At 40.0% G+C, this 10,840-nt stretch overlaps 2 protein-coding genes across 3 annotated transcripts; one reads left to right on the top strand and one right to left on the bottom strand.

Annotated features, from left to right (window-relative positions):
* Positions 1-1,734: 1,734 nt before the first annotated feature.
* On the bottom strand, positions 1,735-4,465 carry LOC134184527 (phosphatidylinositol N-acetylglucosaminyltransferase subunit Q-like). Of its 2 annotated transcripts, none has more exons than XM_062652241.1 (12): positions 4,388-4,465; positions 3,734-4,330; positions 3,581-3,665; positions 3,065-3,312; positions 2,845-3,001; positions 2,733-2,785; positions 2,568-2,626; positions 2,425-2,505; positions 2,250-2,364; positions 2,152-2,191; positions 2,069-2,096; positions 1,735-2,012 (listed from the first exon to the last, which is right to left on the bottom strand). In XM_062652241.1, the coding sequence occupies exons 1-12, from the start codon at positions 4,449-4,451 to the stop codon at positions 1,866-1,868; spliced, it is 1,674 nt and encodes a 557-aa protein (XP_062508225.1). In that variant the 5' UTR covers positions 4,452-4,465; the 3' UTR covers positions 1,735-1,865. The 2 variants fall into 2 exon arrangements, with proteins under 2 accessions (XP_062508225.1, XP_062508224.1); XM_062652240.1 differs by having other exon boundaries at positions 3,065-3,198.
* A 67-nt stretch (positions 4,466-4,532) lies between these two features.
* LOC134184526 (adhesion G protein-coupled receptor L4-like) lies at positions 4,533-10,585 on the top strand. Its single transcript, XM_062652239.1, has 16 exons — positions 4,533-4,744; positions 4,874-4,951; positions 5,012-5,083; positions 5,820-5,888; positions 5,964-6,124; positions 6,201-6,329; positions 6,388-6,510; positions 6,573-6,814; positions 6,910-7,062; positions 7,125-7,219; positions 7,384-7,898; positions 8,255-8,364; positions 8,423-8,541; positions 8,617-8,879; positions 8,943-9,021; positions 9,165-10,585. The coding sequence occupies exons 1-16, from the start codon at positions 4,563-4,565 to the stop codon at positions 10,051-10,053; spliced, it is 3,279 nt and encodes a 1,092-aa protein (XP_062508223.1). The 5' UTR covers positions 4,533-4,562; the 3' UTR covers positions 10,054-10,585.
* The last annotated feature ends 255 nt before the right edge of the window (positions 10,586-10,840 follow it).

The following is a 10,840-nucleotide window of genomic DNA, read 5'->3' as shown; positions in this document are numbered from 1 at the left end:
TTTCCACGTGGTGAGAGATGAGACTGTTGTACGTGAGACCTGTCCTAATGCCACTGTACACGTCTCTAGGAATGACAGCTGCAGACCTGTCTTCAATGTTCTGCAAGCCAACACGTCAACGTGTGCTCAAGGGCAATGCAATTATGCCACATCTCTTGATATCGAGGTGCAAAATTTTTCTGGGAGTGGCAGCCTATTGGACTTGGAGAACATCACTGATACCACACCTGACTGTTACGTTGTCGAAAGCGATCAAGCTATAGTTTGCAATACAAAATTTCATTTGTCTTGTAATCAAGTCGTTGCTTTGAAGCAGACGGAGTTCTCAGTGTTGGAGGATGGACATATTCATGATCACGTGACCGGTGCCTATCTCAAAATTGGAGAATATATTCACATCAATGGAACTGTGTTTCGATGCAATGTCTTCTCAAAGAATTACACCACTATTCATAAGGTGTGGAATGTTAAAATGCTGCCTATCATCCTGTCTGCTGTCGCATGCGCTCTCACAAGTCTGTGCTGTTTGATCGTCTTTGTGACATACTGCCTGTTTACTGAGCTAAGAACTCTACCGGGAATATGCACTATGAGTTATGTCCTCTCTCTTGGTGTTACATTTCTGATATTATTGGTGGGAGCCGATCGAGTTGAAATCAAGTGGCTGTGCACTCTAATAGGATTTCTCTTTCACTACTTTGCTCTCAGCCATTTCACTTGGTCATCAGTGATTGCAGTCAATCTGTTGCGATCATTTGTGATCACTTCAATAACATCATCACATACAAAGACAAGAAAGTCACTAATATTTTACAACATTATTGGATGGGGCATCCCACTCTTTGTTTGTGTCACGTGCCTTGTGTTAGATAAAGGCAGCAATGTGAATATCGATTATGCTACGGACAAACTCTGCTATTTGCAAGCAGAAATATCTCTCTTAGTTGGCTTTGTTGCACCTGTCAGCATCATTGTGCTGTTCAACTTGTTGACTTTCATTGTTCTGGTGGTGAGCATCCACACCACCATGAAGACGACCAAGATGGCCACCTTAAATAGTCGTGTGTCCAACACAAAAAGGAAACTGCGCACTTTCACTGGAATATTTTCTTTGTTGGGCCTCACGTGGATACTGGCATTGATGGCATCAATAAAGAGTTTGAAAGTGTTGTGGTATCTTTTCTTTGTCATCACTCTGCTGCATGGACCAACTTTGCTGATAATATTTGTGTTCAACAACAGAACACGACAACTGTACATTCAAAATTTTGGAAAAATTCTGAACTTTTCCAAGACTACAAATTCTACGAAGAACAAAGATATAAAATCTCTCACAGTAAGGAAAATAACTCAAGTCTAAATATCCTAGGTAACAGTTTGTCCCAAACATTTCATGATAAGGAGTCCTTTTAACAATCAATAAATGTCAACAATTTTGCTTTCGCTAAAGGATGTAAACAATGAACAGTGACCTAATGTAATGCCAGCCACTATGGTTATTGGCATAGAAACAAGTTTGACTGAATGAAGCACGTGGCACTGCATACAGTGATGTCAATTGTAAACGTCCTAATAAGTATATCAACAATAACACAGCATTTGGCACAACATAATGTCTCCTCTTGTCCAACTACTAATTTTAGGAGACAAGCCAAACAGCAATACCAACATGTTCACACAGGAATTGCTGGTACGCTCTTTATCGCTACTCAGATAAGTTTGCTGCTCCTTTGTTAAGCAGGTGGGAACTGAGTGAGCCGCCATTATATTTTTAAATAAATAATTCTAATGTAAGCATTCACATTACAACATTACAACACGTAAAAATCAATGAGGTACTGTACAGAAATAACGTTTACACAAGCTCACACTTTGTTCATCTCTTTCCAGCTCCATGGATAAACAAGTTGTCCCACTAATAGTAACTTTACGAGATTCTTGATATCAACCATTTGCATCAGTGTTGGGCATCCGCTCCACTGCCACAAACTCATCCAACTACACGACTGCCTCTGTATTCACAACAAGTTTTAGAAGGGTAGGTAAGTTAGAAGTCAATAATTATTACTTTGAGAAGTAGGTGGATGCTCGATAAACTACATTTTAAAATTTAATTAATTTTGACTGTTTAACCAAGAGCAGATGTGTTACCATGATGGCAGTGGCGTTTTCAACTCAAGCTTAATTCCACCTATTACACGATATCATTACATGTAGCCACTAACCAGTTATGGTCACATGATCCATACCTGGGAACTGAAGAGGATTCAACAATCTAATCAATAAGCCATAGATAGGCAATGTGGTAGAAACACTGATTGTGATGCTGATGACCACATGTAAAGACAATACAATGAGCCGCAACTACACGTGTACAATGACAACATAAATACAAATTTAATCGTTGCATATCAGTAAGCTTACCAGACAAAACACAAAGTAGTACATCGCAACGGTGGGTAAGAGAAAAAACAAAACTGTAAAAAGTAGAGTGCCAAGGAACAGCTAAAACACACACAGAATCATTTGGTCACGTTGTGGATTAGAAATATCAACAACGATCCAACCTGATCAACATTGTACTCACACGAGTCAACTCTGTTGCGAAGGACATTCCACTTTTTGCCTAGAAGAAAACAAGTTGATTGTGTGTGTGTGTGTGTGTGTGTGTGTGTGTGTGTGTGTGTGTGTGTGTGTGCACGCGCGCATACACATGTACTCTACTTTTGTACCTGTAAACAATCTCCACAGTGACCCAAGAGTATACACTTGCACGCTGTACATCCTAATCAATGACAATCAGCAACCACTCACACTAACGGCTGACATAATTAACAAGCTAACTTTGCTGCAAAGACGTAAAAGCAATATATATGAAAGGTCATGACAGAGAGGATATCACCCAAGAGAGCCAACAGTACAGACATACCCAAACAGCTCGACAGCGTCATAAAGAATACAATGGGATACAGAAGTGGACCAACAACAAATCGAAGATACGCTAAACAAATAAGTCAAAAACATTAGCGGCACTCAGTACACTATCCATAGTACAACTTCATACCACTCCAGATCCCAATGAGATACAGAAAGAATTCACCGAGCAGTTGATCTAGTGCACTATTCAATTTGAGCCCTGCTGGAACACCCATCAACCAGACCAACTGCCTTTCAACTAGTCCCACTGCATCTTGCCCACTGTCGCCAATGAGTTTAGCCATGAACAATATATTATTGTCAGACAGTAGCCACAATGAAACAGCCATGCCTAATACCATATCCATACCAATAGACCATGCCATATTCGACAATCTAAGAGACAATTCTATGTACATACATTAACGAATGTAACTATAATTTAAAAGAAATTATAAAAAAATAAAATTACAAATGGATAAATTTTTCTAAATTTTAAATCTGTACGTACATTAAATTATTTAGCCAACATTTATTTATTATTTTTAATTTTTATAATTTATTTAACAAATCTATGTACGTACATTAATGGATGTAACTGCAATTTTTAAAAATTATAATAACATTACAAATTAGTGAATAAAACATTTATATAATTTTGTACATTCTCTGCTGCCCTGCATCATTTCTGTTCTTTACGTCTTGAACACAGTAATTATATTGATTTCTTCTAGTAGCTATCAGTCGCCCTGAAACAAAGTGGTGTGACACATCAGAACAATGCAATAATTATTTCATAACAATCACTCATACATACCAACTGTTAAAACATTCAGACGGTTGAATAATGGTAGGGTACTACAGCCAGTAATGAACAGCATAAATAACTTCAAAAGGCCTTTCATACCCCAAGTGACAAGCGTGATACCAGCCAATATAATTTTTAGAAATGTAATCTCTGTCATGTGACTATTTGTTTGTGGCGAAAAAATATGATGTCCATGAAATTTTGATAATGAAGACATTAGAAAAGGTACAGTGTTAATAGCAGCAAGAGCGAATTCAAGACCATCATTAAAGTCATCAGGTTGAAGATGCTTCGAGAAGTTCACAGGGGAGCCATCTTCTTCGAATTCTCTGAGTCTGTAAGTAGGGTTATTGGACCCATTGTTGTAATAAATAAATACAGTGCGTTGGCTCTTGTTAGGAAGCACTGATTGACTATCGGACACGAAAAATGGAAGCTGGCCTACTTCACCAACGGTCACGTGATCTGAAACTTGGCCCATTACACGTGACCATAACAAGTCTTCACAATTGTCGACGCGCGATGCATATTCTTCGGTTACAAAGGCTGCTATCACGTAAATAGAACAATTATTGATATCTTTGTTCCATCCCAAAGCGTGTTGACCTAAATAAGGCGATAATATTTTAGAAAGAGCAGCAACAGACTTTCAATGTTTAATACCTGGTTTGCAGGTCTGATTAGACGGCAAGAATACGTTGATCGTCGATTTTTCAGAGAATGCCATTCTAGGCGGTGTCCCGGATCCTTTGCTCTGCCTCGCATATCCCGATCTCGTGCGCGTAAATGCGCTTGATATCGAATTTCGTTGCAGGCTGTTGTTTACTTCATCGATCAAATGGCTAATTGCTTTGCTTTCTTCTTGTTCTTTCTTGTTGAAACAGTTGCAAGTCAGGGAGATGGTTCAGGGAGTAGTGTATGCCCTCAAGCGTGCAACTGCAGCTCGTTTCCTGTCGTCGACTGCAAACACAAAGGACTGTCGGAGGTGCCTCTAGATCTTCCTGACAATCTAACACATCTGTGAGTGCGATTGTTGTACCGAGAAGCGCATAGCATTGTCAGAGCAAAACGCCTACTGCAGGATGGCACGCGACCAACGGGCACGCCCAGCACATTTTAGACGTCAATTAATCGCTTTTTGTGTTTAAGATACCTGGAAGGCAATTCCATATCTCACTTGGACGCGTTAGATAAAGTATCAGCGGATCTGCGATCTCTGATTGTGCTGTAAGTTGTGTGAGCATCGTCACGTGTATATAGGCGTGGTCACCTTGTTGGGTTGGGCAGGAATCTCAATGACAATAAAGTCACCACATTGAAACGAAATACTTTCAAGGAGGTACCTCGTCTACAGCAACTGTAAGTCGAACTGAGATGCTAAGTAGTAGACTATTTAGCTAATTAGCTAAGAGTCTAGATTTGTGCCGTCTGTATTTGTCGTATTCGTCTAGCAATACTACTCTTTGTATTTTTTGTTTATTTTTGCCTTTTTAGACTGTGTAATAATTTTTCTGTTCTTTTTTCAATAACGCAAACAACATACAGTGGCATAGGAATGGCATCCATTTTGGGGCCCAAACTCAATCGGCTAGCGTGGCCTCGTGTACCCAGAAAGTATTTGCGCGCAAGTGTGTGACTGTGATCATTCGAGCTCATTGTTTTCTCTACTAGTAGCTCTTTTTCACGATGACTTATTTTCTAAATAGTGACCATACAGGTTGCTTAGTTGGGGGGCCCATGGCCTCCGTGGCCCCCGTAGTTTCTTTTAGTTCTATTTCTAACTGAATGGTCTATTATATAATTGTGTCTTGGTTATTTCCGTTCTCCTCTTCAATGTTACCCGGTTTGATGTCTACGCATGCGCAGTTATCATAATTTATTGAGAGGACGCATATCGACTGCGCATGTGTGAACACCGTGCAATTCAACATCCGTTTCTGCGTTCTTCCTGCTTTTTCGGTATGTTAGTTTTAATGTTCTCGATGTTTCTGTACGTATAGAATCCAGTAAAAGTAGTGAGCACACTGTATATGTACAATCATTCAATTACACTGATTTTAATAGATTAATTAAGTAACCTAATTAATCAATCAAGGTATCTGAAAAACAACAGAATTGCTGTGATCGATGAGCCTGCAACATCTTTCTCATCTCTATCACTATTGTAAGTCACTCACACAACAGACAAAATCTACAATATTCGATACAAATATGTCTCATTTGAACTATTTCAATACAGACGTCTTGGGGACAACCCATTTCAATGTGACTGTCAATTACTACCATTTCGACGTTGGCTGGAGAATACTCAAGTAGACATCGACATCTCAGACATTCTCTGCAGTTGGCCGACGAGTGCAGTTCGAGTGCTCGATGTTTCACAGAATGCTCTTATATGTGGTAATACTATAATATAGCACGTTACAGCACCTTTATTATTGATATTAATTTTTAAAATTTGCTGTTGTCTTTGCAGATGATGTTGATGAATGCAGTCGGATTGATAGAGGTGGTTGCCAACATCGGTGTGTCAACAGCCATGGCAGCTATTCGTGTGTATGCAATCCTGGGTATAATATTCAGTCGGATGGTTTGTCGTGTCGCGGTAAGCTACATGAAGAATTGAAGTTATTATGGTCAGAGTGAACTGTGGTGCATTGTAGATATCAATGAGTGCTTGGAATTTTCTAACAGTTGCAAGCAAGGTTGCATGAATCTTGAAGGCAACTATATGTGTCTTTGTACGAGAAATCTGGTTCTAGCAGCAGACAAGAAGTCTTGTGTTGGTAATGGATTTAATAAACATTAGATATCTTGTTTGAGTTTTTGTTTATGTCTTGATGGTCAGTTGCTGATCAGCAATCGTGTTCTCCTGAAATAACTGTTGATGACAAAGGCACATTTCCATGGCAACAAACAACAGCTGGAACGGTTGCGTTTCTAGACTGCCCGATCGGTTTTCAGGCAATGTCAACGATGGTTGCTAATGCAACTAGAATGTGCAATGAAAACCGCCAGTGGGGTAAATCTAATACATCACGGTGTCTCTATTTGTCTGACACCACACGGTGGTTGGATGCATATTCTCAAGTATGTGTTGATTTAATTATTACTTATGTGTCGTTATGCCCCTACTTATAATATTTAATTTATGTTTTATAACTTTTGTTTATTTTTGTTGCTAGGCAACTGTTTCTGTTGGAAACAGGAATCAGATTGCAGCTGTAGTGAAGAGATTGATAAGCGGTGCTGTCAATTTGAGTTCAGACGATCTCGTGTATGCGACTACTCTTTTGGAACGTGTCTGGGATCCTCGCTTTGGGACAGCTAGTCTACAGGTTTGAATGCACTCAACTGCACATGGTAAAACGTGTCTATAGTTATAGCTTGATTACGTCAGATTGGCACAGATGGTGTCGAAACGGTGTCTCAACTGGTTTCTGCTACAAGCTCTAATCTTGATTATGGACAGATGCATTTTCAGACCAGCACCCGGTTAGACATGCAGATTTTAATACACACGTTATATAGTTCTTGTACATACAGTACTTGCCCCTTCTAAATACGGCTACATCACAACAAATAACAAAGGAAATAGCCACTGCAACCCTGGAAGGAGAGAAACATTGGTTAATTAATTAATTAATTAATTTGTTTAGATTATTGAATTTGATTGAGATCTATGGGGAGTCGATTGCTTTACCGTTTGGTATCTCTTCTATGAATATGCAATCAGACAACTTGGCTGTGAGGATTATAGACTCCAACCCGTCTTCGTTTGATGGTGCTACCTTTGTAGCGGTCAGTCCTGCTACTGGTGCATCAGGCAGGAGATTTGATTTACTGGCAACAAATGGCAAGGATTCCTTACTTGAGACTGCAGGAGATAACATGATTGCTGGAATACGATTACCGCCTGCTGTTCTTAACGAACTTGGATTAAGTGCTTCAATGGTTCGAGTTCAGTTGGTGGTGTATGCATTGAATGCATTGTTTCGGACTCGTGATTCTTCGGCGGTGAGTTTGAGTGAGGAGTGGGTTGTTGGAAGCAAGGTTACAGTTTCTGGTAGTCGTGTGGTACAAATCCAGAGTGAGGTCGAAATTGCAATCAGGCATCGTCAACTTGGAAATCATGAGGTTGCTGTGTGTGCTTACTGGAATTCATCAGTAAACGGTAGGTTGCAACTGTGTGATTTAGATGTGTACAGTGGTGGTGGTGGTGGGTGGGTAGGAGATGGGTGAGTGGGTGGGTCGGTTTGATGGTCAGTGGGTGGGGAAGTGGGTCAGTGAATGTGCGTGTGTGTGTGTGTGTGTGTGTGTGTGAGTGTGTGTGTGTCTGTGTGTGTCTGTGTGTGTCTGTGTGTGTCTGTGTGACTGTCTGTCTGTCTGTCTGTCTCTGTCTGTATGTATGTCAGTGTCTGTGTGTGTGTGTGCACGCGCGCGTGTGTGTGTGTGTGTGTGTGTGTGTGTGTGTGTGTGTGTGTGTGTGTGTGTGTGCATTTTACAACATAAACATATTGATATCTATAGATCAACTTGGTGGTTGGTTGACTGATGGTTGTTGGCGTGATGCCGAGATGAGTAACAGTAAGGTGACTGTATGCAAATGCAATCATTTAACAAACTTTGGCATTTTATTGGTGAGTCATGTGGCAACAACTGTTGCCTTATCGTGTGTGTACACATGAATGTCTTTAGACATCGACTTGTGCTAATTGCACTGAACATGATCGCGAACTTCATCTTGAAGTCTACATTGGGTGTGGTGTGTCTCTCTTTTTTGTGTGCCTTATGTTTGTATTAATCGCTCTTGTGCGGTAAGAGTAAACTTTAGTAATAGGCCCATATGTGCGATTTACTTAAAATTGTATTTGGTTTTCTTTGTCATGTAGGGAACAAAAAACATCAACTTATATGAAAATTCAGAAGAACTTTGCAATTGCTCACATATTCATTATGGTACCATTTCTGGCTGGAATATTTAGGACATCGCCAAACGGTGTGTGTCAAGCTGTTGCTGCTGTGCTTCATTTTGGATTGCTTTCAGCCCTTGTGTGGCTTGCCATTGAAGCAATAACATTTTACATTAAACAGACTCGGAGGATAGGGGTCACACAGAACACAAATATTTTGAAGCGATTTGCTTTCGCTTGGGGTAATGTCACTCAGTAACACGGTTCAGTGATACAATAGTGATATTTGAATGTGTCTTGTTTAGGCCTACCTCTGAGTGTTGTTGTGTCACTGGTTGTCATAGGCAATGTTACAAATGTTTCGATTTATGGCGGCACAGAATTGTGAGTTCTGCAATATTTATAAGTAAATAATTAACTAATAGTTTATTAATTTATTAATTATGAATTATGAAATTAAATACACAATTATCACGTGACCACCTGGTTGAAAGTAGATAATTTAATCACATTTGTGCTGTTTTCAGTTGCTGGATAGAACATAATGTCACTCTTATAACGACATTTTATGTTCCGTTTGGACTTCTCATTGGTTTCAACCTTGTTCTCTACTTTCTCATTCATCGGGTCATTGGTCGGACACCACAGCCAGCCGATCTATTGCGTCTGCGGACAAATGCGGTGACACTCACTCTTTTCGTTCTTACTGTTTTGTTTGGATGTTTGGTAATCCTCGGTACCGTTGACGACCACCTGGCATTTCGAGTTATATTCATCACATTTTGCGTTATGCATGCTGGCTCGATGCTGCTTTTGCAGTGTGGGTTGAATGTGGAAGTGAGAACGAAAATCAAAGCTGTGTTGTTTACCAACAAACAGATGCTCTCCTACAGTCGTGCCACGTCTCATACGTATTTGGATGACAGAAATTCTTCACTGGAAAGATCGAATCTTTCATCGGTAGGTGATCATGACGTTGATGGAAGACAAACTTATCGTAATCCAACTTCACTTGAGCAAGTAGAAGACCACCACTACCGTGATGTTGACTGGAGCTTAAGACATAGTCGTACAGTGCTCCAGCCTTCAAGACCTATCGGACAGCCAATGATTGTGTCCTCTGGTCAGCCTCGCAGACAACAAGTGTATCTTTCTACCGATGGAAGGGCACTTTATAGACATAATGTCGTACCTCGTTTTATGCCAGATCGTCGAGGAGAGAGGAATTTGGTAGAGAGCACACAGCAGAATTTGTTTTGGCAACAAGGCCCGTGGTGGAGTAACTCTAATGTGAATGATGATGCAGCCAGTGGAAGGTTGATTCGTAAGTCATCTTCACGCAACAAGATGTCAAAAAGAATAAACAAACAGCAAGTATCGGAATCGGAAGAGTCATCGACTCCACAGTTTGTTTGATGCGATATGACATCAGTCCAGAAACGGTGGCATGTGACATACTATGCTGACCGTATCCGTACGAAGGATATCACAAGCATTAAAATTTTGTGAATTCGATTATGGTCTATACTACTAAGATGTACAATGGATGTCTGCATGTCTGTAAATGTGGTACTCGACTGTGAACTTGTGGAAATTGATTGTCATCATTTGTATGTGAACTAGTACTGATTTTCAGTTTTTATTACTACTGTTTACATTTACATCTTACCCACTGGCCTGATGTCTTGGTTGCTGTGGTTTTTTTTGTCTTAGATCAAATTTCATAAATCCTCCGAAGTGTTTGACAGAGGCAATGCTGTCTGTTCGGAATCTGAAATGTCAAGGTCCGAATCTTATAACTCTCCAATTGCTTGAAGTTTGGTACAAGAATTTGAAAGGCCGAGTTGAGTGGGTCAAGTTTATCAGAAACATTTTCCCTGAATTTTATTAATGGTTTGAAACAAGATGGTGTTTGGTCTCGGTATCTAGTACTGTACAGCACGTTTGCTGCTTATTTTGATGATCTTCAGGTATAGAGTATATCAGACTAAATTTGGGTTTTACTGCAGGTGCAGGTGCATGTGCAGATGATATCTGTCTTTATCTGATTCCCCGTATTGATCAACGATTGCTCAGTTCGCATGCATGTATTCGATCTAGGAATCCAACTCAATCAAAATTTGTCAAAACAGTTACTTATGTGTGTTCTATTGTTTAAGTTGACCATCATGCATAGTCAATGCTGCCCCTAAAGCATTGTCTA

The sequence above is a fragment of the Corticium candelabrum genome, chromosome 9 (assembly GCF_963422355.1).
Source record: "Corticium candelabrum chromosome 9, ooCorCand1.1, whole genome shotgun sequence".
Classification (NCBI taxonomy): domain Eukaryota; kingdom Metazoa; phylum Porifera; class Homoscleromorpha; order Homosclerophorida; family Plakinidae; genus Corticium; species Corticium candelabrum.
Note: the sequence above shows the minus strand (reverse complement) of the source record. Positions and strands in the feature narration are given on the sequence as shown.